The sequence below is a fragment of the Phalacrocorax carbo genome, chromosome 8, assembly GCF_963921805.1.
Source record: "Phalacrocorax carbo chromosome 8, bPhaCar2.1, whole genome shotgun sequence".
NCBI lineage: Eukaryota > Metazoa > Chordata > Aves > Suliformes > Phalacrocoracidae > Phalacrocorax > Phalacrocorax carbo.
The window spans coordinates 23,834,036-23,861,350 of NC_087520.1; the positions used below are offsets into that span (position 1 = coordinate 23,834,036).

The 27,315-nt window shown below is 49.1% G+C and overlaps 2 protein-coding genes across 2 annotated transcripts; both read left to right on the forward strand.

Moving 5' to 3' along the window:
• The first annotated feature begins 1,160 nt into the window (after nucleotides 1-1,160).
• On the forward strand, nucleotides 1,161-5,826 carry TPPP3 (tubulin polymerization promoting protein family member 3). Its single transcript, XM_064458131.1, has 4 exons — nucleotides 1,161-1,248; nucleotides 3,172-3,363; nucleotides 4,464-4,617; nucleotides 4,861-5,826. Exons 2-4 carry the CDS (start codon nucleotides 3,176-3,178, stop codon nucleotides 5,047-5,049), a joined length of 531 nt encoding a protein of 176 aa, XP_064314201.1. The 5' UTR covers nucleotides 1,161-1,248; nucleotides 3,172-3,175; the 3' UTR covers nucleotides 5,050-5,826.
• A 2,214-nt stretch (nucleotides 5,827-8,040) lies between these two features.
• Nucleotides 8,041-26,636, forward strand: KCTD19 (potassium channel tetramerization domain containing 19). Its single transcript, XM_064458177.1, is given in 10 exon segments — nucleotides 8,041-8,056; nucleotides 16,072-16,175; nucleotides 16,556-16,695; nucleotides 19,124-19,207; nucleotides 21,261-21,369; nucleotides 22,701-23,355; nucleotides 24,426-24,617; nucleotides 25,383-25,534; nucleotides 26,099-26,200; nucleotides 26,538-26,636. Coding segments are annotated over 10 exon segments (1,653 nt in total).
• Nucleotides 26,637-27,315: the final 679 nt, after the last annotated feature.

Sequence of the window (27,315 nt, forward strand, 5' to 3'; positions counted from 1 at the left end):
CTTTGTCCAGTCAAGAGTTGGCTGCAAGGTCCCAGTAGAGACCATGTGCCCCTCAGCCAAGAGGGGGAGATTGTCATAGGGGCTGTACCCCAAAGGAAAGGGCTCTGGGTACAAGAGCAGAACTGATTCCCCTGCAGCAGCCCAGGCCGTGTTTGTCTTTGCCCTGCAGCTCCTCTGCACAGGAGCCAGGGCAGACAGGGACTGCCAAAGACTGCCTGTGTTGTTCGAGCCACTGCCCAGCTCTCCAAGCTGCTGATTTCCCTGCAGGACCCTGCATGGCAGCAGCAAACCACACGCTGTGTCCCCTTGGTGCAAACAACTCCTAGTGATGCTGTGGCCAGCTGTGCGTGATGCCCTGTGCCCACAGGAGCAAGGCTGGGGAGTGCCACGGGAGCACTGAGGTTGGAGGGGACTCTGGGTGAACAGCAGAGGTGGGGCTGTGAGTAAGTGATGTGAGTTGTGTCAGGACTCTATGGCAACCATAATATTTGGGTCCTGCTGGGAGCCCCACATGTGGTCAGGCTGTGGGTGAGGGAAGCCAGCAACCACGATGGGCAGCACTGGCATGTGGCTGGCTGTCCCCAGGGTTGCACCGTGGGTGTCCCACCAGGACATGCAGAGGGGTCAGGCACTCGCCACAGTGCCCAGCACACCAGGACAGTTGACAATCATCCCCACAGCCTGGGCAGTGGCCTTCGGTCCATGGTGTCACCCACTGAGAGGGGCCAGTTTACACTGGCCATGTGGGGCAGGGGACAGGGCTGCAGAGCAGAGCACAGAGGGCTGCCGGGGTGCAGCCTGCAGTGGCAGGGTGGTGGAGGAGCTTTGTGGGGTGGTGGAAGAACCTTGAGGGGTGATGGAGGGGCCTTGTGGGGGTGGTGGAGGGGCCTCACAGGGTGATGGAGTGGTCTTGTGGGGTGAGTGGAGGAACCCCGTGGAGTGGCAGAGGGGCCTTGTGGGGTGGTGCTGGGGCCTCGTGAGGTGTTGGAGGGGCCTTGTGGGGTGAAGGAAAGACTTTGTGGGGTGATGGTGGGGCCTCGTGGCGTGGCAGAGGGCATCCCAGAGGGAGTCCGTGCCGGCTGCCCCGGGCTCCGTCTCCCCGCCCCGAGGGCGCTCCCCGGCCGTGCCGCGGCCCAGGGGAGGCGGGCGGGGGCGGCCCGCGGCCCCTCCCGTCTCCATGGCGGTGCCTTAAACAGGCGGCGGCGGCCGCCCCCCTCCCCCCCCCGCCTCAGAGCGCGGCGCCGGGAGGTGAGTGACTGAGCGCGGCCGCGGCGGAGCCGGGACCTGCTCCCAAACCCCTCGCCCTGGGGCGCGGCGGCAGCGGACCCCCCCCCCCCCGGACCCCTCCGCGCTCCGGCCGCTGCCCATCCCGGTGCTCGGGGCGACCGAGCGGCTCCGCGGGGCGGGGGCCGCCGTTCCCCCATAGCTCCCCAACCGCCGGCGGCGACCCCCGGGCGGGGAGGGCCCCGGCTCGGGGCCGCGCGGAGGGGGAGGGGCGGGGCCCGGGGCGGTGGGTGCCCCGCAGGAGCTCGGGGACGGGCGGGATCAGGCGGGGACCAGCGGCCGCTCCTGCCTGGCGACGGTTGCCAGGCAACGCCGCTCCTCCCTAGCGACCGTCGCCAGGCAGCGCGAAGGCCGGAGGCGCCGCAGCCGAACTCACTGCTCCTTCGTGCCGCTCTCCGGCTCTCGCCAAGGCCCCGGGAGCCCATCCTGGACCCCCCGCCCGGGTGCTGGACGAGGTGCCCACTCTGCGTCTCGGGGTGTCGGGGCCACGTCCTGGCCCTGGCTCTGGCTGAGATGCTGCGGTCGTCTGGCACGTGGCAAGGGTGCTTGAGCTGGCAGGGCGAGGCTGGCGAGGCGATGGCAGGCAGGGAGCCAGGGTGGCTAGCAGCCACAGCACTGCAGGACCTGGGGCGGAGAAGGACCTGGGGGTGCTGGTTGACAGCTGGCTCAACATGAGCCGACAGTGTGCTCAGGTGGCCAAGAAGGCCAATGGCATCCTGGCTTGTATCAGGAATAGCATGGCCAGCAGGAGCAGGGAGGTGATTGTGCCCCTGTATTTGGCACTGGTGAGGCCGCGCACCTTGAGGACTGTGTTCAGTTTTGGGCCCCTCAGTACAAGAGGGACATTGAGGTGCTGGAGCGTGTCCAGAGAAGGGCAGTGAAGCTGGTGAAGGGTCTGGAGAACAAGTCTGATGAGGAGCGGCTGAGGGAGCTGGGGCTGTTTAGTCTGGAGAAGAGGAGGCTGAGGGGAGACCTTATCGCTCTCTACAACTAGCTGAAAGGAGGTTGTAGTGAGGTGGGTGTTGGTCTCTTCTCCCAAGTCACTAGTGATAGGACGAGAGGAAATGGCCTCAAGCTGCGTCAGGGGAGGTTTAGATTGGATATTAGGAAAAATGTCTTTACTGAAAGAGTGGTCAGGCATTGGCACAGGCTGCCTGGAGAGGTGGTGGAGGTACCATCCTTGGAGGTGTTCAAAAAACATGTAGAGGTGGCACTTCAGGGCATGGTTTAGGGGGCATTGTAGTGTTGGATTGGGGGTTGGACTTGATCGTAGAGGTCTTTTCCAACCTTAATTTTCAACCTTAAAATTCCAACCAAAATTCCAACCTATGATTCTATGATCTGCGACTTGGCACCCCAGCGCTGCTGGCTGCGCAGCACAGTGTTTGGCCCAGCTCTGGGGGGCAGGTGGCAGAGATGGGGTGCTGCCAGCTCCATGCAGGACTATGTGGCTGTTGGCAGAGCCAGCGGACAGGGGAGAGGTGTGCTGGAGGCAGGCAGCAATGCCGTTTCTCATGCTCGGCAAGCAGGAGGAAGGCAACCGCATTGCGTCATTCCCAGCAAGTGCTCCCGAGGGGATGGGCTGATGTGTTCACTCCTCACCAGCCCCTGGAGCTGACAGCCTCGCTGCTGACCGCTCTCAGCTGGGAGACTCCATCCCCCAAGTCACATCTTGGCTGTTGGCCTCGGGGCTTGTCAGAGACTGCTGCCAGCCCTCACCCCGTGTGTGCAGGCTCTGCCAACGCCCTGCTGCTGCCGCAGTCCCTCCGCCCTCACCAACCCTCCTCCTCCTGCCCTCGTGGACCTGAGAGCAGAGCCAGCTGAGCTCTGTCAGTGCTGCCAGCTGGAGCCTGGGCAGTAACGGGCCCCTCTGCCCCCATCCTGCAGTCCCATGGCCGGGAGCACTGAGATGGCGTCCTTGGAAGAGAGCTTTCGCAAATTCGCTATCTATGGCGACACCAAGGCTACGGGGCAAGAAATGAATGGGAAGAACTGGGCCAAGCTGTGCAAAGACTGCAAAGTCACTGATGGCAAAAGCATCACTAGCACCGATGTGGACATTGTTTTCTCCAAGGTGAAGTAAGTGACTTGGCTTTTTGGGGCCTCCAACTGCTCGGAGGCTGGGGATGTCCTTGCAGTGCAGGCAGGGTGGCAGTGCCAGGGTGTGGTGGTCCCGGGGAGGTGTGGTACCCTGGCTGCATGCCCAGGCTGACCATTCCTGTGTTGCACTCTGTGTGGAGCAGCGGGTGCTGCCCTGAGGTGTCCTGCCTTCAGGGAGTTTATGTGGCTGCTTTTGCAAGGCCTGATAATAACTTAATCCAAATTTTGGGGGTGGGAGGCTGATTCTGGCATAGGCATCAAGGTGAGCCTGGCCAGTTCTGCCACGTTCACGTCTAGCAAGAAGGTCCCGCAGGGAGCAGAGGAGGGTGCTCAGTGTGTCACGTGTACATGGCACAGCCCACCACTGGGCCTGGCCAGCCCACACCTGGGCTTGGCAAGGACCCTGCTTTTTGCTCCTTACACTGGCAGCTGAAGAGCTGAAGGCACCTGGGGCTGCTTTTGGGGTCCCCAAGGACACACTGACACCTGATGCTCTGCACCAGGGTGCAAGAGCAAGGATGGGTGGAGAACCTGCTGCCTCTGCACCCTCTGTCTGGGCATCCTCTTGTTCCCTGGTGTGGCCAGGAAAGTCTGAGCCCTGGGAGGTTTTTGGCACATAAGAGGGCAGGTTGCTGCGCTGCCTTGAAGACGAGGAATGAGGGCTCGCGGGACAGATGCTCTGTGCACGTCCTGCTGAATCTGACCAGAGAAGGACTGATGCATGCCAGGGGGAAAATGGTACTGGACATCCTGTGCAGGCTGGGAGCAGCGAGAATGGATGTGAGCCCCCTCCTGCCACCAGCACCCAAGTCCCAGGGCAATTCCATGAAGGGCTGAATTTTTTAGCGTCAAGGACTTTAACAGCATATGGCTGAAAAGCTCCTGGAGCTCAGCACCAGCTGTGCCCAGCCTGGCCTGTTCAGCCACGAGTGCTCTGGCCATAGCTGCATTTCAGAGGTCGACGAGGGGCCTGAAGCTGGTGGAGGACAAAGCTGGGGTCTCCCTGATGCAGCTCATCCTGACTGTAGGAGGAGCAACCTGAGGGCATGCTTATGGCAGCCTGGGTTTTGTGCTTGCAGAGGGAAGACAGCCCGTGTCATCAACTATGAGGAGTTCAAGAAGGCACTGGAGGAGCTGGCCCCCAAGAGATTTAAGGACAAGAGCAAAGAGGAGGCATATGAAGCCATCTGCCAGCTGGTGGCAGGGAAGGAGCCCATTAATGTGGGCGTCACAGTGAGTGAAGAGCCCTCAGGAACAGGAGGGCTGGTCAGGAGGGGAGGACAGAGCTCTGCCTGCAGCAAAGCAGAGTCTTTTTCTGGGGGACCGCATGGCCTTGGGTGGGCAGGTGATTGCAAAGGGCTGTTGGGCACAGGGGGCACGGCAGGGTCCTCAGTGGGTGTCAGGAGCTTGTGTGGGGCAAGGGATGAAGGGGATGGGGCATGTTCCTGACTCGCATTGCCTGTCTCCCCACTGCAGAAAGCCAAGACAGTGGGGGCTGTGGAGAGGCTGACAGACACCTCCAAGTACACGGGCTCCCACAAGGAGCGCTTTGATGAGAGTGGCAAAGGGAAGGGCAAGAGCGGGCGGGAGAACATCGTGGACACCAGTGGCTACGTCAGTGCATACAAGAACGCGGGCACCTACGACGCCAAAGTGAAAAAGTAGGGATGGGTGCTTGTGGCACCCACCGCCCCGGTCCCTGCATGTCAGCCGTGGGGCCGGCACTCACATCAGCCTTGGGACATGCTCGTGTGACGTGGGGCCTGGAAGGCTTTGCTGGAGCCAGCCCCAGGCCGGCGGGATGTCAGCTGCCCGGCACTGATGTGATTGGGAAGTTGCCGGGCTGCGTGCTCCACTCCAGCATTCTGTCTGACCCCCTCACTGTGCTGTGATGCGACACCCCCCTCCCGCCTCTCCTGTTCCCCCTGTGCTGTCACCCCTAGCCCCCCGCCACTGGCAGCATCCACTGTACTAACAGCACTGCACCTCAGGGCTCCCCTGCCCTGCTGGCACCCAAACCTTCCCTACCTCAGCCCTGGCTTTCAGGGCACCCTTCCCACCAGTCCCACTGGAGACTACAGCCTGCCTTCCCTGCAGACCTCCCGAGGACCTGCCTTAACCCTGCACCAGTTATACCACAGCCACCACCTCCCTTCCCCACTGGTGCCCTCGCCTGTGCAGTGCCCTCGCCATAGGACTGCCCAGCTTTGCTGCTTGCCTGGCATTGCAGAAGGCTCAGACCCTGTGGTGCCATTAGTGCTGGTGCTGCCATGATGCTCCCAGTCCGGCCCTGGGATGCACCCCGGGAGAGCTTGGTGTTGCCTGGGTGTTGGCAAAGGTCTCTGACCTAAACCTCCATGACCTCCCGCTGCCTTTGTGAAAGCCCAAACCAAAGGATGCTGCAGACCCGCACTGTAACCTGGCTCTGCAATAAAACCCCGTCCGCACTGATGCCCCTGGTCTGGTTGTGTTCAGCGGGTCTGAGCAGTGAGAGCCCCTTTGCCTGCTCACCCACCCAGGCAGTGGGAGGGTCAGCTGGTCATGCCTCCCCAGGACAGCCACGCTGTGGGCTCAGCCCTGGCTGCCGGTGGTTTTGGCAACTCCTGGCTGGCCCTGAGTTGCCTGAGCAACTGCAGGCACACAAACACGAGCGCCTGGCTCCTGTTCCTGCTCTGTTTGCAACCAAACACACGAGCTCCTGGTAACGATCCCTGGGAACAGGCTGAGCTCCGGGATGGGACAACAGCTTCAGAATGGGGTGGCGGCTGCTGCAGGTGGCTGGGTGAACAAGGCTGGGTACAGGTGCTGCCACCCTGATCGCTGGCGCAGGCGGAGCCTGCTGCAGTGCTGCCTGGGTGGCAGTGCCAGGCTTTCCAGCCTGACCCACCTCTGTGGTCATCGGTTTGGAGCCAGACTCCCTAAATAACCCACAGGGGTTATTTTGCAGGTGCCTCAGCTGTGGTACTGGCGCTGCTCAGGCCGCAAGGGATGTGCTGGGGTCATGCATGTGGCTTGGGTGGGCTTGCTGCCTGCCATTGCACAGCCCTGCACCTTCTGCATCCTAGTCACCTGCTTTTTAAAATGTATGAGAAGGAAGAGGTTGTCTTCTTCTGGGCTGGTTTTAGCCTCACCCTCAGTGAGGGTCTACCGGTAAGTGTCAACCAGTGGCAGGCTGCAGGTGAGGGCTGGGGAGATATTAGCACTCCTTTCAGCAGGTCAGAGGGAGTCCTATGGCTGCCTGTGCCACTGAATGCTCTTTCTGGGACCCAGTGTTCTTCCCTTGAAAAGCTGTTGCTGATGGGGGCTTTCACCCTCTCCTAACTCCATTGTCCAGCTGCAAAAATAAGGTGCAGAATTCTCAGGGCAAGACTGTTCTGCATTGCCTCCTGGTCCATGGAGGTGCCATGCAAAGCCCCATCCTTGTGTGCAGACTTGGAGGCTTTGCAAAGGAAGAACATTTTTGTGCAGAGTGAGCAGGCCAGGCCCAATGGGACTCATCCCCTGCCTGTATGTGGCACTGATCAGGACCTGGTGGTGGAGCAAAAAGGACGGGGTACCCATGTCAGGTCAGCTCTGAAGGGGAGTTGTGGGTGCTGACATGCTTTTGATACTGGAAAATGATGCCCAGAAAGGGGATTTCTGCCAGGTTTAAAGCTTGCATGTGGCAAGAGCAGCTCTGGCATCCCCACGTCCAACAGTAGAGCATGGCATTCAGGAGCAGCAGTCGTTCCTCCCCCAGCTGCTCACCCCACCTCTGCTCTGGGGACCTCAGCAGCTCAGCTGTCCACCTAGCAGCTGCTGAATGCCCACAGTTTGTGAGCCAGCAAGGAGGGCAGATGGGTACTCACTTGGCATTATCTCCATAAGTTCATCTAGAAGCAAAGGGAGTTGAGCTGCTCCTCAGGTGACAGAACAGCCAGGGTAGGACTGCAGAACCTCCCCCTGGACAGCCAGCTCAGCTGAGCCTTACCATCAGGCGATTGCATCCTGCTCTGAATCCTGAACAGAGGCAGCTTCTTTGCAGCCTGTGAAGCCACGGCAGAGGTCACACAATGGCTAGTAGTTCCCACCCACTGCCAAACTACTCAGCCTAAAGGTGCTCCTTACGCGCTCCAGCTCCTCTTCAAGTTCGCACTCACTCACTCCACAGCTTACACAGGACTATCCCCCTCTGACCTTCTTCTTGTTCCCAAGGAGGCAGCTCCGGTACATGCTGTTCCCTGCATGGGGGCAGAGCTGGGTGGTCAGGGTAGCAATGGCCAGACCATTGGCATTGTCTAGTCTGGTATCCTGATCCTGCCAAACCAACCCCAGGAGAACTAGTGTTGTCCAAGACCCAACAGTGTCTAATGGCTACAAAGTACCTAAGATCAACCTGAAAAGAAGCCAGTTTCCCCTTGAAGCGATAGGAACAACTTCCTGGGAACAACAAGGTGTTGGTTTGGGTCTTCACCAAAAATGGAAAACTTTCTAAATACCAGTGTAGTCATCTCCTGGGGAGCTGTTGGCTGTATATGTGTGTACAAGGCTCGCCCCGTTCATCCTTGCAGGATGGTGTGAAGGTCCTTTAGAAAAAACATCTGAAGTACTGTGGCTGTGATCTGCATTACAGATACATCATGCAGCCCATATGCATGGTCGAAGCCAGGTGGAGACATGGCCTCACAGGGAGGTAAGTGTAAGGAATATGGCCTTTAAACATCAGTCCTCATGACTAATGTGGATGGGAAAGAGGAGTTCCCAGGACAGTTGGCACTGGAACACAGAACAGAGAGGCCAAGTTGGGTGCTTATCCCTTGAGAAGACCATAACCTGAAGGAAACGCCATGGGACCAGCAGCTCTGGCTGTTTACCCAGTGAAGCCTGAAGTGGTGCCACAGGTTGCTGAAACAGCAGAGACTTTAACATATTAGCTGCAGAACTACCTTCTGTGAGAATTGACACAGCCCAGAAAAAAAGGGCTTGCAGCCATTTCCCCTGTGCTAATGAATTTGCTCTGGCCAACCATTTGCTCTGAGGTTGGCTCCACACCAGCTCAAGAAACACATTTTGCAGCCAGTGTGTAATTCCCTCACATCCAGTGGGTGGAAGGTGTCTTAGCCAGTATTTATGTTGTTTGCATTGATCCAAGCCCCAGACATCAAGCTTTTTTCTCCTTCCCATTTGTTCCTTCCCCTTAGCCACTCTCCGGCCCCACTCCTGCAGCAGAGGGACATGCCAGACCTTGCCCCCCAACCCTGCCACCACACACTCACCTGCTCCACCATTTTGGACAGACCCAGACCCTCTGACAGGCTGATGTCCCAGCTTATCAGTGAGATGTACAACCCAGACGGCTCAGCTGAGCGGTTATGATTAATTTAGCTGTAAAATGTGTTCTCTGCCCTCAAGGTCACTTCCCTAGAGAGTTTCTAAAATCATCTGGGGTCATGTCTGATGTGCTTCACACTTTGACAGCAAGTTTTGTGCCTCGGTTGAGGGATCTGACTCCTCTGAGATGTCATTTTTCTCTGGGATGAGTGGTTTGACCAGAGATGCTGACAAGGACTGATCGCTCTGTTCCTCGAAGGCATAGATTCATTCCTAGATGAGCGAGACAGTGGTTGCCAATAAACCCAGCAAGGTTTTACCCTTTCTGTCCCTGTGTAGGAGTACCAGGAAGATGTTCTTCCAAAAAACTGCTTCTTCAGCAAGCATCCCTCTGCAGAGCATATTGTGCTGTACAATGCAGTTCCTTGGTCTCACGCCAGGCAAAACAGCTTCCCTATTGAGTTGTACCTGCACTGTCGTCTTCAGTACTTTTCCATTTCACTGCTAGTCTGATGGACAATGTTTTCCAAAATACACAGACTAGGCTGTAAATCATGTTCAGGCGAGATTCAGAGAGCAGCTTGTATCCTGGTGGGTCAGGCACTTGATCAGAGATACATATCTAAATCTGGGGCTAGATTTTCAAATCCTTGCTGTCAGTGCCCTGAGATTCTGGTTTGAGTGTGAATATTACATGCAGTACTTCATTTGCCAGCTATATGTTGCCAGCACCGTGCTGGAATATTGATTCAGTACCATTTTAGAAGGAATTCAATTAACTCAATGACCATCTTCCCAGCATAGTATGGTTTCAGATAAAATATTATTATACAGGAGTCATCCTCACTTTTTGTTAATATAATAACCGAGGCAGAAGTATAAGAAAACAGGGGAAGATAGAAGCAGGAAGATGCAGTGAAATAAAAAAAAACCCAAACGAAAACAAACCACCAAGGATTAGGTTGACCAGCTTTAAATACAACATGAGCTTTCATACAAGATAAAACTGAACACAATCCATATTTAATGTCTATCTTGTTCCCTGTACAGAGGGCAATTGCATAATTGCTCTCAGCTGCAGTACTGACCAGAGCCATGTGCTGATGGTACTGGTGCAGTTTGTCGTAGCGGGGGTGATGTCTCATGACCTGTGCATTTCTCAGCTAGAAGAGGTGTTCTGTGAACAGTGTGGCTGCTCTCCTTAGCCAACTGCTGCAGCAGGATGGTTTGTGGACGCTAAAGACCTGGGCAAGATTGTTGCAGAAAAAAAATTAAATTGTGAACATGCACTCAGGAGAGTGAGCCTGCTATAAAGATTTTTTCCCCAAAACTTAGGCAGTAATTTCCATTTATTCAAAATCACATTTTAAAATGTTTGTACTTAGAGCTCTAGGTTTGTAGCTCAGAGCTCTTTATTTCAAGATGACTACAACTACAGCTATGATTCATTTTAAGATTTCATGCATAGCTGGCTTACAATGGTTAATAACCAATAGAAACCATTCCAAGAGATTGATAGCATGTGCTAAGACAGCTGGAAGCACATCAGTGGAGTGCTATGATTCCAAAAGGCAAGTATCCTCTCTCTCATTTTGATCTGAGATACTTTTTCTAAAAAAAGCAGTTTCATCAGATCCAGAATATTCCTGACTTTCCACTTACCGAACTGGCATTTTCGTATCTTGGCTTGAAAGCCTATAACCAGTTCCAGCCTCCTGAAACATACAATGTGCGCTAATGATCACCAAAATAGCTCGCTCATGTGTCAAAACCCTGAATTCATCCATTTGCCACGAGTGCAGGGGTATCACAAGAAGTATATGTGACTTCGGTGGGGGACAGGGTACCACCTCCTGCTGTGACGGGCAAGCTGTGTACCCTGCCTGAGACTGGTCCATACCTCTGTTTGTCCTGCAGAAGAGCCCCAGTCTCCTGAAGTCTGGTAAGTTGTTTTATTTCCAGTCTTGGAAACTCCACCTGGGAACTCAGCTGGTCATTCTTCCAAAGCAAATCATCTAAAGAAAACACAGGGAGAAGGTTGAGCTTGCAAGTACTGCCATACCAAGCATCTTTCTAACAGGCAGGGCTGTTCTGAGAGACAAAAGGGTACTGTGGGATCCAGCAGCTGGAGGTTACACTCAACAAAACATCTCCAGAGCAGCCTGTGAGAGGATGTGAAACATTCTTTGTTACCCAAAGACTTTAAAACTCAGGGCTATAGGAGTGGCTAAAGCCCATCCCACAGTTCAGTGCTACCTTCCTGACTCTGCAGCACCCAGGGCATAGAACCGTGCGGCTTCTGCTCCTTGGCCATCAACCTGGTGAGGCTATCTCAGCTTAAATCTCTCCTGTTACTTTTTATACTGGCCATTGAAGTCTGCTGGACAAATGGGGATGAAGGTTTGGACTACTGTCAGTTTGCCTGTTTGAGGGCAAGGGCAGACTGAAAATACCTGATAACCACATTCAGTTTGTAGAGAAGCTTGCTTTGGTCCTTCAGCAGTCCAGGTATCCATCCTATTATGTTACAGCTTCCTTATCACCTTACAGTAATCTTGTTTTTGCTGTACAGTGAATCAAACAAAGCAACTAGAAAAGGCATATACAGCATGGCTGGCACTGGCATAAGATGAGTATGGCTGCATTGCATCAGCTCTTGTGGGCCTTCAAAAGCCACATCAGCCACCATTTACTTGTTGCACAGGCAGCCATAAAGGAATTGGACTGTTTTTGTCCTACTGTATGCCGGTGTTTAGTTTCTTGAGGTGCAGTAACTAGAAGCAGCAGCCTGATCCATCCCTTGCAATGTGGAAGCTAATACAGAGCTCTCTTCCAGCCCTTCAACCAGCTGCTGCATTGGATAATCCATTTGTGATGAGACAAGACAAAAGAAAATAAAACAAAAATCTCCCAAATCACAAAGGGTCACAAATATTCAGAAAAATTCATCACTTTTCTACAGTTTTTCCAGTGCCTGGTAAGTCCCTGGGAGCCCTTCCAAAGATGCTGGTGAGCCCTCTGAAGAGGGATAAATGACAATGAGTGTAACATGGTGTGACTTTAAGCAAACCCTTATGTCACTGTTTTAAAGTATTTGTTTGAAACACACTTCTGAAGGAAAAATACATTTTCAAAACATTCCTGCATAGATGTGCAAAAAAATAACCTAAACAAACAGTAAAATCCAAAACACAAAAAGATATTTAAGCACTTTGGCAGGGAGTTTAGATGATGTCAGAAAACAAATCTAAACAGAAATGTTTCTATGGATTTTTTTTTTTTAGACCTAATTGGAAACAGATTTTAGCTTTGGATTTAAACATTTCCCTGCAAAATCTGCAATGCTATCCCTATATTATGCATTTCAGTATCAAGGAGCACGAGTATGAAGCTATTGAGCAGAGGAGGGAAAAAGCCAGCCTCCTCCTGCTCACATTATTGCCAAAGGTTTAGCCAGTGGTCTTGGGAAAGTCATGCAAGCTGCATCTCCTGGGGTTTTTACACAGTAGACTTCAAGATAAATTACAAAATCAAGAAACCCCCCCCCCTTTGCCACCAATCTCTGCCTTTCTGCCCTCATAAATCCAGCATTTCTTGCTCCACTGAGACACAGCTTTGAGAAGAGTGAGGAGCTTAGCGTGGGTTAACATCACAACTGGATGAGCTTGGGCTCTTCTCTAGGTGGACCTTGCAGACTTTGAACTCCTGTCATGGTGGGTATCTCATTCAACTCAACCATCTCATTTCCTGACTCAGTGTGTTAGAGTAAGACACGCCAAGAAAAGATGACCAGTTTTCCACTGGATCAAGAGTCTGATCTGATGTGAAGCACCCCACAGCCCTGTGTTTTGTTAAATCCAACCTAAGAAAGTGAGCAGGAGCACAGCTGGAGGCAGCATAGGGGACCAGGACCTGTGACAGGCTGCAGTGCGATCACATAGAATAAAACATGAAACCACAGACCAAATGAATGTGCAATGTCTGAGAAACACAGAAATTTGAACAACTGTGTCACTTGGCCCTGAAGATCATCCAGAGGATGACAAGTGTTGCTACAAGTCTTGCTGTGGAGTTGACAGAACCAGGTGTTTCCAGGGTTGGACATGAGACAAAATCAGTATGAACAAGACAGTGGAGGCTGGCAGATGAGTGTTTGCTGTTTGCTTGTTTTCCCAGGAACAAGGAGAGGCCAGCTGACAGCTGAAGAGCTCCTCTGCATGGCAGCTGCCTGGCCAGCATGGATGGGCGGCAGGGGATTTCAATGGGAAACACTTAGCTGAATATAGATAAAAATCCATAGGTACCATCTAAAGATGTGACCAGTCTGACAGCAAAGTTTTTGAACTGTCAATGGGTTCATGCTGCACAGGCTGGAGAGGACAACAGTGACCAGCCATTTGTTTATACAGTGTTTAATTCTTGATTGTATAATAAAATTTTCCTTGCTTTATATTTTATTTTTCAGAAAACAAACTCTCCCCTTTTCCCCCTTATGCCAAAATATAGTCTGGCAGCCCTTGCTTCACCCTCTCTAATAGATCTGCCCTCTAAAAATATCCAAGGTCGCTGCAATATTGCCATGAAATTTTTTGCAGGCAAGCCTACCAGGAGAGGATGGCAGAGAAACCAGCAACTCCAAAATCAAAAACCTGCATTAGTAGCAGTCTCTTATTTTATGGTGAGTCATTCAGTAGCAGTAACTACCACCATTATTTTGTTGACTTGCTGGCTCAATTAATCTATGTCCTAATGATGGGAAGTTTACAAAGCTTAAACTGTGAGTACTGGAACTGGGAGCAAGTGCAAGGTCCTGCACCTGGGGAGGAACAGCCCCGTGTACCAGTACAGGTTGGGGGCTGAACTACTGGAAAGCAGCTCTGCTGAGAAGGACCTGGGAGTGCTGGTGGACAACAAGCTGACCACAAGCCAACAATGTGCCCTTGTGGCCAAGAAGGCCAATGGTATCCATCCTGGGCTGCATTAAAAGGAGTGTGGCTAGTTTGTTCATTGTTTAGAGATAGTAGAATCTATTTATATAATTATCCATAGCCCTACAAATAATTTCTTTAGGAGCATGACTCACCTGTATCTTCTATAAAGGACTGGGCTATTGTAAGAAACAAAATTCTTCATGTTGAAGCCCTTTTCACAGTTAGATTTTTTTTAACAATTTCTTTTGAATGCAAATGTATTTTGAGTTTCCTAAAACAGTGTCCCAGGACTGACTTACTATAAATAGTAATGTGAACTGTACGTTAAAAAACTTTCCCAGATTTTTGTTTCCACACTAAGGTAAGGTGTGAGCTGAACCCAGACTAAAATATATCCAAAGCTGTTACATTATAGAATCATAGAATGCTTTGGGTTGGAAGGGACCTTTAAAGGCTGTCTAGTCCCAGCCCCCTGCAGTGAGCAGGGACATCAACTAGATCAGGTTGCTCAGAGCCCCGTCCAGCCTGACCTTGAATGTCTCTAGGGATGGGGCCTCCACTAGCTCTCTGGGCATCCTGTTTCAGTGCTTCACCAGCCTCATTGTAAAAAATTTTTTCTTTATATCCAGCCTAAATCTACCCTTCTTTAGTTTAAAACCATTACCCCTTGTCCTGTCACAATAGGCCTTGCTAAAGAGATTGGCCCCATCCTTCCTATAGTCCCCCCTTTAAGTACTGAAAGGCTGCAATAAGGTCTCCCTGCAGCCTTCTCTTCTGCAGGATGAACAACCTCAACTCTCTCAGCCTGTCCTCATAGGAGAGGTGCTCCAGTCCTTGGATCATTTTTGTGGCCTCCTCTGGACCCACTCCAACAGTTCCATGTCCTTGTGTTGACGGCTCCAGATCTGGACACAGCACTCCAGGTGGGGTCTGAGCAGAGCAGAGGGGCAGAATCCCCTCCCTCAACCTCCTGCCCACACTTCTTTTGATGCAGCCCAGGATACGGTTGGCCCTCTGGGCTGTGAGCACACATTGCTGGCTCATGTCCAGCTTTTCGTCCACCAGTACCCCCAGGTCCTTCACTGCAGGGCTGCTCTCCATCTCTTCATCCCCCAGCCTGCATTGATATTGGGGGTTGCCCTGACCCAGATGCAGGACCCTGCACTTGGCCTTGTTGAACCTCATGAGGTTCTCACAGGCCCACCTTTCCAGCTTGTCCAGGTCCCTCTGGATGACATCCCATCCTTCTGGTGTGTCAACTGCACAGCTCAGCTTGGTTTCATCTGCAAACTTGCTGAGGGTGGTCATGATCCCTCTATGTCATTCATGAAAATGTTAAACAACACTGGTCCCAGTATGGACCCCTGAGGGACAGCACTTGTCACCAGTCTCCATCGGGACATCAAGCTGTTGACCACTACCCTCTGGATGCAACCATCCAACCAATTCTTCATCCACTAAACAGTCCCCCCATCAAATTCATATATTCCCAATTTAGAGAGAAGGATGCTGTGGGGGACTGTGTCAAAGGCCTTACAGAAGTCCAGACAGATGACAGCTGTAGCTGTTCCCTTGTCCACTGATGCATCCACTCCATCACAGAAGGCCACTAGGTTGGTCAGGCAGGACTTGCCCTTGGTGAAGCCATGCTGGCTGTCTTGAATCACCACCCTGTCCTCCATGTGCTTTAGCACAGCTTCTAAGAGGATCAGTTCCATGATCTTCCCAGGCAAAGAGGTGAGGCTGACAAGTTGGTAGTTCCGCAGGTCCTCCTTTCTACCATTTTTAAAGATGGGCACAATGTTTCCCATTATATCTGCTCTCTGTGCATAATTGCTCTTTGAGGCTTGTACCTGCCATGATACTGTCATCTTCAAAGGAAATAATGAAGTGGGGCTCCTTGCAAGGATGGAAAATGGTGCAGGCTGCCCTGGAATTCCACTAGCTTTATACTTCCTGACAAGCTGAGTCTTCTCTTTCAAAGACCTTTCATATATCCCCCTTATTTCCAATACTTTAGAAGTAAATAACTTCTTTCTGTGGCAATGTCACAGTATACTTAGATTCACTTATCTTAGGGGACATAAATGTGCCTGCTCAGTAGAGCGAACATCGCTATGCTAATGCATAAAGCTTTCTTGCTATCATTATTTCTTAACCTACCGAGGAGAAGTGGTTTCGCTGCAGCATGGAGGGACCAAGGTGCCTGCTATTGTGCCATTACATCCTGACCTGCCTTTTGCTCGCAGCTGCCTATGACCCCTAAACAAAACACAAGACTTCCAGCTCTGTGTGCATAGAGTACACTCAATTACTTCGCTATTTCAAAGAATTATTTGCACTATTTTGATGTAAAATCCCATATCATATTACCTTGATATCTCTAACAAAATAATTACTACTTGTAGTTTAGTTGTCACCTTTCCATTTGTTACTCCATCTCTAGACGCAGTCTGGACAGCGGAAGTATCCGTATGCTCGCTCCTTTAGATTGTGAAAGTTTATGTAGGAAGTGACTGGTACGAAACTTACTTACAGACTTTATTGAAGGTATGGGTTAATTGTCTTTGCATCACCTTCATATGACCCTTCCTAGTCAGAATTTATAATTCTCCAGACTATAATCTATATTTCTAGTAAGAAGATATTGTAGAATGGTTTTGACTTGCAAACTTGGAATTAACAGAGCTTCACATGTAGTCTGGGCATTTTATACCAAGGGAAGTATGTTCAAGTACCTGAGGGAGATAAATCTTGGCCTTCCCAAGAAAGTACTTTCTGGGCTAATAATGTCTTTTGACTAATAATATAAATAGACTTGATGGAACTGGTTAAATCCTTTTACTGAGAAAGGACTACGCCTGTTTGCATTGGTTTCTCTCTATAAGTAACACCAGAAATCTGATCTTAATGTATTTTTATGTCTGTAGTACCCAGAGCTGCTGTCAAATCACAAGAAAGTCTGTTGGATCATGTATGGTCAAAGTCTTATCCATGGAGACGGGCAAATGTTTTGGCATGTTCTCAACTTCCTAAGACTTGGGAAATTGGTTTTGCCAGCTGAATTTAAGTAAGCAGAGTGAATTCATGTGCTTCTTTCATATTATTAGGTCGCTCTAGGGGAAGCAAGCATGGGGATTTGTCTTCTGATTTTTGTAGAAATATTATCCAAAAGAATTAAGACTTTTCAAAAGAAAAACTATAACTAAAAGAAAACTAAAAATAGTCCTGAAGTCCTGATTCTATCTAAACATCATTAATTGGGATTTAGAGATAGTAAGACATGTTTTTGTTTCAGAGCATATGCCTTTATTCTAATGATTGATATGCCAGACACTTGTACTGCAGGGTATATCACAGAATGGTGCATTGTTTGCACACATTTAGCAAAAAAGAAAATGTTTTTCTTGAGGAGGTCATTGCATCCCTCTTCAGATTTTTCTCTTTTTATATGGCAGGGACAGCAGAGTCTGGCTAGTCCAGCTGAAAAGTACTCCATCTGCCCCCTCTACTGGTATCTCTGTTCCAATGCTGAAAAACAGATCTTCCAAAACTGCAGTGGCACAGGAATGGAGGATCACGGGCTGTCTAGAGAGGGGAGGGGACTGTCCCTCCAGATGCATATCAGTCTTTTAGGTCTCTAATTTTTATCAATAATCAGAAATTGAGATAGCTCAGAACACCAGTCTTTTAAAAAAAGATAGTCCTTCAACGTGTTTCATTTGCCCCTGAGGTTGCTCATAACTGGCCCTGTGATGCTATGACTTCTTGTAGCAGTTTCCCTCCTTCTGTTTTACATGTAACCACACACTACAATTTTGCATTCAACAATAAAGGTCTGCCTGGCATCAGAAGGTCTTTTGGTCTTTTCAGTTCTTGAAGGCCTTGTTTGTTGGATTGTTTATAGCAGGCAGAATATCCACTACAGATCACCAGCTGATGTGGTAATTTTTAGCATATTTAGCTGTTTCCAAGAGGCATATGTCTCTTCATTCTTTTCCCCAAAGTCAATAGAAATGTTACATCAGTGACTTCTTTGACATAATAACCACTGGTTGCTTGCACACCTGGCATGAAAGGCATAGGCAGCATGTCAGACACTACAGTTATCTCTATACAAGGAAACTAAGTATGTCTGGGAATGTTTCTGGTCACTGAGGCCAGCTGCCTTTCTGCTCGTGATCCACTTTAACCTCCCAGAGATGGTGCTTTCACTCCTCCTGTCCACTGCAGACAGTTCCAGGAACATCTGAATGGCCAAACCGTGCCTGGGAATTGTCAGAGAGAGGGGAAATTGGGCAGGACCAAGCACGGTGCTAAAAGCTTCCTAGCAGAGATAATCAGGTCTTAGGGCTAAGAGTATTTCTGGGAACGTTCAGTTTCCTAGTAGCTCATTGAACCCATGAAACCCTCTTTATGGGATTCCCTATGGAAAATGCCACAGCAAATTTTCCACATGGGAAAAGTGACATGAGTGTCATAAAGCACAGTAGGATTCCTGCTTCTCAGAATACGGTTTTATCATAAATACCCACAGTTAATTAAAGGAGAAAAAAAAAAAGCATGGAGAGAGGTTTTCATTTTGTTAGTAGGACAGTAGCTAGAAAAAGGATTGAAAACAGCAAGTTTGACAAAGATTCAGAGGGTGCTGCTGAACACCTCTGGTTTAGGAGCTCATTTATTTTGATTGCACCTTTTCAAAAGTGTGTCATCTGTTTTGGGATTCCTGGCGTAAAATTCAGACTCTGTGGAATCCAGACTCAATGGAAAGATTTCTATCAATTTCAATAAAAACCGGATATTTTTTCCCCTCTGTTTGGATGACAGATGTGAAACAGAAGAAAAAAGATCGGTTTGGGTGTTTTTAAATATTTAAAATTATAGGCTATTTGTCTGTCAGTTAAAAGAAAAATCAATTTTGTGAATGAATCTTTCATTTCATGTAGTGACTGCCTGAGCTGCCAAAATTAATAATATATATTTGGAAAAGATAACATGAGAAGATTTTTATAGTGATTTTACAGTTCAGTTTATTTACAACTGTCATGGTTTAGCGGCGGCTCAGCCCCACACAGCCGCTCGGTCACTCCCCCACCGGTGAGATGGGGGAGAGAATCAGAAGGGTAACGCTCGTGGGTTGGGATAAGAACAGTTTAATAATTAAAATTAAAAACACCAAAAATGCAACGGAAAGGGAAACAACAAGAGGCGCGAAACCCAGGGTGGGGGAAGGACGAACCGCCGACACAAACCGCACGCGCCGCAGCCACTCACCGCCCCGAGCCGCGGCTGCCCCCCCTTCATGTACTGGCCATGGTGTCACGTGGTATGGCATGAACCTGCCATTGGCCAGTCGGGGTCAGCCGCCCCCGCCATGGCCCCGCCCCTCCCAGCCCCCCCCGCCACGCGGCAGCGCGCGGGAAGCTGGAACGGTAGCCGACCCCCCCAGTGAGGAGAATTAACCCCTTCTCAGCCAAAACCAGCGCAACAACTTACAGAGAATGGCCTCTATTTTGTCAAGAAGCAGAGGAGTACCGGATCCCTTCTCTTTTAGAGGCACTTTAGCGCTCTGATGCACACAGGTAGATAAAAATTCTCTTCTTTCTTTTTCTTTTCTGCGGTATAATGTCTGTTCATCTCGCCTAGCAGTGTTTGTCCTTTGAAAGGAGCACAATTTTCTCATTTCCTTCTGACACACAGACACTGGAGGATGAGCAACTTCACTGTCTTTTGGGCCACATTTTATTTCATCAGTTATCTGGGTACTGGAACAGTAACAGAATAGCCTTTAGCTCTCCGGTAACCAAGGTAAAAGGCAACTGAGATACCTCCCAAAGCCAGATATTGAGAATAGTTCGATGCAGGCTGGAAACCATTGTACGGAGACATTGGACTGAGCAGGGACATGCTGATTTATCAGCTTTGGCTCAGCCTTAGCTTTGCCAAGCCCCAGCTGGTTTCTGCAGACCCACTGGAGGAGTCACCAGCACTGAAGAGTGTAGAATGGCGTATCTTTGTGCAGGATCACAGAAAAAGATTGAGACCAGCTGGAATTTAAATCTAGACAAATTAATGTTGAAAATAAGCCATAACTTTTCGTATATTAATTCATCACTTAACATTTTCTCAGAGACTTACTTCTCCATTGCTGACAACTTTAATAAGGTTGGATGTTTTTCTAAAAGATATTTTGCTATTAAAACAGGAATCAGCATTTGGTGTTACTGGAGACCAGGCCTCATCATCACAGCGGTTTTCTTTGGCCTTATGAAAACTGTGAATCTGCAAACACTAGTGTTTTCTTCTCTACTGTGCTCATTGGAGGGAAGGATGAAAATGTTAAAATGTAGGCCTTTTGGAAAGTCCACAGAACAGACACGTTTCAAGTCCTGAATGCAGAGCACTTTAGAAGATGACCTGGCAGGGCCCTTCTCTTCAGTATTTTTCTAAGAGAGCTCTAGAAATGAGTGGATTCTTACTTAGGCTGCTCACAGGCCATTTAAGCACTACAAAGTCAAAATATATCCATTAAAAACATCCCAGAAGATGGTGAGTCTCTGTAGCTGGTTCTGAAATGCCAATGCTATGGGCTGTTTGCATCAGGATTTCCAACCTCGTCTTGCTGCCACGAGCAGTGGTAGGACATGCTAGTGGCAACTACGAGTACCCACCAATGGTGACAGCAGTTCAAGGATTTTGTTGTAGATCTCTTTGAAGAAGAAATCTTAAATGTCATTCCCCCACTTCCCCATTCCAGTGCAGGAGCCTAACCTCATGTTCCTATACCTGTACGGCAAGAGGAGGATGTCAGAGGAACTCTGAAGTGCTCTGCCTGTAAATGACAAGGATTTTGCGTTCCCTAGGAGGCTTTAGCTAAGGACTAGTGCTACTCTAACATAGGCTCTTCCACTGCTCTCTGGTACTTTCCCATCAGGGAAGGTGTCAGCGTCTCTATCATATACACTAAAGGCCTATGTCAAGGTAAAACAATTGGGGATTGGTGCCTAGAGTTCGTTGCTAGATAATCAGTCAGCTCCGTAGGCAATCTTAGTAAATCTCTGTCTATAGGAGACAGAGAGCAGCAGCTACTCAGTGCTTCCGGAGTTGTTTCACCTTTTCCGAAACTGCCGTGCAGCTCAGGCAGTCGCTGTCAGGAGCTGAGTTTCTTAAGTGGGCTTAAAATTAAGTTTTGAAAGCATGATGTAGATGGGTGACCTGAAGCTGAATAGCTTGCCCCCAAAGGGTCTAGAACCTCTTTACAAAAAAAGAGAGAAATTGCCAAATCTGATGTCAGGTAGACTTGGCTTCCAAAAATCCATCGGTCAAGGTTCTGTGGGTGCTGGAAGAGAGACAAGGACTCGCTTTTGTTTCCTGTGCATCTGCAGCACCACATTTCAGAAATTTTTATCACAGATGGGCGATGAAAACTCCTGGTCCTTTGCTGCCCCTGTATTGTGTACTAGTGATAATTGTGAACTCCTTCCATTCCCCAGTAGTTTAAAAGTAACTCATAACGATGAATATGCTGTACACAGATCCACTGGTGACTGGAAGTCCTGGAAGCTCCTTTTACAGATTGACTGGTTGTTGTCCCTGGAAAAAGTTATGTAATCATTGTCATTTTTCATTTTCTAGATTATGAATCCAAAACACTGAATTGCACAATGAAGTTTATTTTCCATGTAGAAGATTAGGTACTGTATCGTGGAATGAAGGGCACGAGTTCAGCAAAAACCCAGAAGAAGTAAGATTTGGTTTTCAGACTATATTGCCATAAAGCACTTCTAAAAGCAATCTGAACTAGAAAAGTGCCAAATTTAAATTCTGCGATACCATTTAGTATTTCTTTGCTTTCCAAAATAATCTACAAAATGAGTCTTTGAAATCTCTCTCTCTAAAAAAAAAATTAACATTTTCATTTTAAAAAGGCAGGCTTTGAGCATTAAAAGAGAGTGGAGAACAGCAATACGCATACCATAAAATCATGAGAGACCTCATTCTATGACAAGGTATTTAGGTGGAGATCCACGCTTGATTCCCCAGCGGATTTCAAGGCACGGTGCTTTAGCACTGCCTGAGTGCTGGGCTTTTATTTCTGGTTTTAGCCAATGACTGTACACTGTAAAGTGTCCAAAGCATAAGGTCAAGATCCTCTAGTCTGTGTTAGCTTGGTCTAAAGCCCATAAGCCTACACTCCCTTAGGTTCTCCTCTTGGCCTTGTGATTCACAGTCACGGTTACTTAGGGAGTCCCAGTCCCCAAGGGTGGGAAGTGTTTTTGTGCAGGCTTCAGTGTGGCTTGGCAACTGGGGCAGTCCACTGGGTCATGGGAGGTACGGGTTGTGACCTCCCCGGGCAAGGAGGCCCTAGAAGCCAGCTCTCCTGGTTCCCTTGTAGGAAAGACAGGAGCAGCAAGCTTAAGCAGCACACTCGGGCAAGATAGTGTCCTGCGGAAACTTTACAGTCTTTGAAGTCAGAAGGGAGAAAAGGGACTTTCTGCTCAAGTCTTTGAATACTTTTAGTCCTTGGTTGGGCACCAGCAGCTGAAAGTTGCCTTCAGTCTACTAGAGAAGGGCGAAATGCAGGTGCTGCCTCTATCACATTTACATGCTGATGTCAAACTGCTCCACCCTGTAGCTTAACGCTGGTGTTAGCACAGTGGAGTGGTTGCACAGCTTGCTTTGACTTGCCAAACGATCTTTCTCATATAGAATGTGCTGCTGTCAGTTCAGATAATAAAAATTATCTTAGTTGTAGTGATAGCAGGGATGTCGAGGTGCTGCTGCTTGTGTGCCTTGGCCACACCGGTGTCTATCTTCAGGTTTAGCAAAATCCAGTGCTAGGAACTGATGTGATTCAGGATAGCATAACATCAGCGCTGAGTTCTCGGGGCAGAGTTTGGAGAGCCTTAGGGCACTGTATCCCCCTGGAAGTGAGAAGGCATTTTTCCAGGAATAAGAACTCAATCCTTAAATGCTTGTATTTTAATGAGTAAAATACATCAGTTATTAGGAACAGCAAAATTTACACTTTGTTTCATATAAATTAGAAATAACAACATTTCATTGTATTTTTAGGTGTACTCATGTACAGCTGTGGATTCCAGTAAACACTGTATTAATACATGGAATAATATAAAAGATCTGAAGGGAAAGCAAGGTACCTGTGGGGAGAAGACAAAGTATTCCAGAATGGTTTCACAGGTGAGAGGGAGAAAGCAGAGGAATATACTTGGAGGGTATGATGCATCCTTGGACAGCCTGGTAAACTCCAGCTATTACAAGCAGTTGGTAAGCCCTCCAAGGAAGAGAGGAATGAGAAGCAGTTTAGCAAAGAAAGTAGAAGGTAAAGCCTCAACAAGTCACATCCAGAAATTAATTTCCCTCATAAAGGAATGGGATGTGGTGAGCTCCAAGAGGTGTGATTTTCAGCACGTGGGAACATCTGATGGTCGTATCACACACAGCATATCTCAGTGCAGCGTTCCTGAAAAAGACAGGGGTGTCAAAGCTCCTATTGCCTCTTCTCCTGGGAAAATAAGCTTTAGAATTCAAGGAAACAATCATGTTACCCAAAACGAAGTCAGGGCTGAAGCAAAGCAGCCAGTGCAATATGTGTCCACACTGAGTTTGCCGGTTACTCCAAGTGCTGGAACGTATCAATTCAGCACCATAAAAACTACTCCTGCAGTAGGAAACAATGCAGAGAATATAAACGGGGACCAGGCAGAAGGTAAATGACTGCTTTGTGGAAGTTGGTTTCAAAAATGATGGGAGTAATTAACTAAAGGTCTTGTATAACTAAGATGCTTTGATCACGCTGTTGAATTTCAGTGACAGCCTCAACCTTTTTTTGTTCTGCGTGTAGAAAGTTTTCCCAGTGAAGGAAGAGACAAGACCTTGCAAATGAAACTTCTCCATCGAAAAGACAGTAAGTTGCTTGCCAGCTGCTAAACAAGGGCTGGTTTTACTGCTTGCCTATGCAGAGTTTAATACTAAAAGTGTCTTTGCCGAAAAGGTGGAGCTGCTTTTAGAGTCACCAGCATTAAAGAGTTGTTCTTTTACTATCTCCTTGTTCCTCTGCCATTACAGCTGGGCAAGGAACAGTGAAGCTGGTTTGCTCTGCTTAGGTTATCTGGTTAGTTACAGAAATCCGTAATTTAGCAAAAAGACTGAAAGATTTTTTTATGCTAAAACCAGAAGTTTCCACGGGCATGTGTAGGAGTTAAAAAGATTTGCCTCCTTAGCCAAGTTATTAAATGAAAACTCAAGAAACCTCAGTGGAAAGTCTCAGCCCAGGGCTAGTTCTGACACCCTGAGAAGGGTGTGAGTTGCCCTGTGCTGCTTCCACCGTGGGTAACGTGGCAGGTTTTCACAGAACTGTTGGCAAAGCAAAACATATTAATAATGATTGTGGATGTTTTTGTTACTATAGCCAGATTATTATTTTCATAGAAATAAAACCTCTTTCATATCCCATGAAAGAATCCCAGACTGAGTTAAGCTCGGGTTCCGTTAAGCAGTATGTAATCATTACTCTGTCTGGATTTTCCATGTGAAAGAGGGACTTAGAGAAGACCTGTGATGTTATACCAAAGACTGCAAATTATTTGGTGTAAAGGTTGTCATTTACTGCCTGGTGATGTTTCACCTTAGCTGGCAAACCACCACACAGAATAAAGACAGACCGAGGTGTGACTGTAAAAAGAAGGTGACAATTTTGTGGTCATAGTTACAAATGTGTTTACCCCATTACTACTGACTCAGACCTTGCTGTAAATCTCAATCTGTGTTCATTCACAGAAACAAGGGCCAGCAAACAAACCGAGGTTGTTCTGGCAGACTGCAGAAATGCAGGACTGATCCTTAAAGTTGACCATCCTCTGGTTTTAGGCAGTGATGGCTTTTGCACAAGCAATGAAGAGAGTGTTCTTTATAGCGCGCTGCCAGGTGGCAGCCAGCTGGACGCTCCAAACACTCAAGCACTGTCCAAAAGTAAGGAACGGTAAATAGCTCTAGGATCTTGCCGCGGAGTTTTCAGTATGAAATCCATTCTCTCTGTCATGGTTTGTTGTCAGTTCTGACTAAAATCATAGAACCATAGAATCATAAAGTTTGGAAAAGACCTCCAAGATCATCAAGTCCAACCCCCAACCCAACACCACCAGGCCTCCTAAACCATGTCCCAAAGTGCCAAGTCCACATGTTTTTCGAATGCCTCCAGGGATGGCGACTCCACCACCTCTCCGGGCAGCCTGTGCCAATGCCTGACCACTCTTTCAGTAAAGACATTTTTCCTAATATCCAGTCTAAACCTCCCCTGATGCAGCTTAAGGCCATTCCTTCTCATCCTATCGCTAGTGACTTGGGAGAAGAGACCAACACCCACATCACTATGGCCTCCTTTCAGGTAGTTGAGTAGCTGAGGTTATCACAGACAAACCACTGCTTACATCTAATTCTTCAAAATAGCTGGGCAGCAGCTGCCTAACCTAGCAGGTGCCGTGACTATTTACTGGTGAAGCTCTGTAATGCACCAGGAAAGATGCGATGCTCTGAAATCTATATTCAGTTTTTATTCAGGCAAACTCTTACTCTGAACTCAGGTTTGAACACTGACTGTCAGGACTCAGCTGCAGTAAAACCTTGGGCAGGAAAGGCATTAAAGAGGCTGAAGGCTCGATAGCTGAAATGGTGATGGCTGAAACCACAGCCCTTATTTTTTTAATGCATTTGTGGTCTTTCAACTGGTCCTTGTAGATATAGTTTTTGTTAGCTTTGCTCTCTCACTCGAGGAGCTATTCTACGCCAGGAAGTGCCACTTTTTCCTGACCGATGTCACCCTGGACTCAGCAAGGCAGGATCCCAAAGAAATCACAGCCAAAGTCGGGACCCTTGTGAACAGGCTTTGGGTGGGTACATGTTCCCATCAGCCCAGAGGAGCCGTGCTTGCTCAGCTGCCCTGGGCCATGTGTAGGCTGGTGGGAGTTAGAAACTTGGCTCTTCATGTTCACCACCAACTGCCCAGCTGCTGTGGGAGCCACCAGCATCATGGCGCTGGGCCGAGGGACGGCTTCAGTCAGGATCGGGCTGGGGAGCATGGGGTGCTCAGCGCCCGGTGCTGGGCACGTGGCAGCAGCAAGGTGCTGGGAGTCTTTCCAGGTCCCTTTTTTAAAACCAAGGGTAACCCCTTCCCTGAAGCAGAAGTCTGGAGAGCCAGCCTCTGGCAGTCTAACAACCAAGGCTAGACTTAGTCTGAGATTAAGGCTCAACCTTGGAGTGGTGCAGAGGTTTAGCCTCTGTCGCTCCTGCAGCAATTAAGAAATAAACGCGGCATGTCCTGCCCCCCCCCCCCCCCCCCCACCATCACTGCAACGTAATTTCACTTGCAACGTGAGCGTGGCTGCCCGGCGGAAGCTGGGCACTTGCATACGCACCCGCCCGCTGATGTGACCCCATCCTGTTCCCTGTTTCAGACTCGGCCGATCACACCCAGGGAGTTTGTTGCCGATTTACTGAACACTAAGTATCTCAAAGGCGACCGAAAAGTTCATGAAGAGCTACTTCAGTGGGTGGCAGTAAGTAGCATTTGCCACCAGGTGACGCTGTACAGCCGAGCCTGTCTTCCTTCCAAAGGCTGTTGGCTTGCTGGCCAAACCGGTTCACCGTCCCATTTTGTTTGCACAGTGAGTTAGGGGGTGTGGGGGGGGCGTGGGGAAAGGACATTTTACAGCACAAATTGACTGGTGTCACGTATAGTCTTAACAGACGTTTAAAGCTGTGCTGCTAATTTAGATTGCCCGCGGAAGAGCAGGCAGAGGGCTTCTAGGGTTTTGATGAAATGAAAGGAGGGGGTGACGCTGCTGTTCTGCAGGTGGGTGATTTAACGTCAGCCTTGGTTTTGTGCTTTTTCAGTTTACCCTGCCCTTTGCGTGGAAGTACAGCCACTGCCTCGCCGTACTGATCCAGAGGGGGTTTGCTAGATCAGTCTCATACTTTGCCTTAGAAATATAAGTTCACAAAAGGTAAATAAAAATTTGTCCCAGCTACTTTTTTGAAATGTTTTTCTTTTCTTGTGGCAGGTGAGGAGGGTACACACCTTATCTGCCGGGGAGGGAAAAGCCTTTTTGCTCAGCCTTCTTTTAACAGGGACTTTGTTTAGTCAGGTGTGTTTGTAGCAGCCTTCTGCTTTCGGCACAGGAGGAGGAGGCGTATTAGAGCTTTATTAGCGACACGTGGGATTTATTTAGCGGAAGATGTTGCTTTCACAAGGCTGCAGCTCTGGCCCCCAGGCCCCCATAGGGCTGCGGCCCCGCTCTGCCTCCGTGGGTGGCTGTGCTGGTTCCCCATCAGTCTTGCTCCTGGCTGGGGCTGCAGATAAGCCATCAGGTGAGGCCCTGGCACCCAGCATTAGAAAATGCTGAGCCAAAACTTGCCCCTCACTGGGGCTTTATTTATCCACAATGAACAAAAGAATCCCCTCTTTCTGCTAACAGATTTGTTATTTGCCCAATAAAATTAGGATAATAATCAGAGGTCTAGAGTGATTACTTCATGTTTTAAGTACGTTGTACAGATGTGGCACTGTGCTACTCCTCTGACAGCAAATCACTTCCGCAGCTCTGGGGAGCAGGTGACGCTTCTCAGCATGTGAACTCGAGCGAGTCACCCTCGCTTTGATCCCATCCAACAA

What these genes read in the sequence shown, in the direction of transcription:
- TPPP3 (XM_064458131.1), top strand. Translation starts at nt 3,176, where the DNA reads ATGGCCGGGAGCACTGAGATGGCGTCCTTGGAAGAGAGCTTTCGCAAA. An exon ending in ATTGTTTTCTCCAAGGTGAA is followed by an intron (nt 3,364 to 4,463) that starts GTAAGTGACTTG and finishes TTGTGCTTGCAG; the next exon opens with AGGGAAGACAGCCCGTGTCA. An exon ending in CCATTAATGTGGGCGTCACA is followed by an intron (nt 4,618 to 4,860) that starts GTGAGTGAAGAG and finishes TCCCCACTGCAG; the next exon opens with AAAGCCAAGACAGTGGGGGC.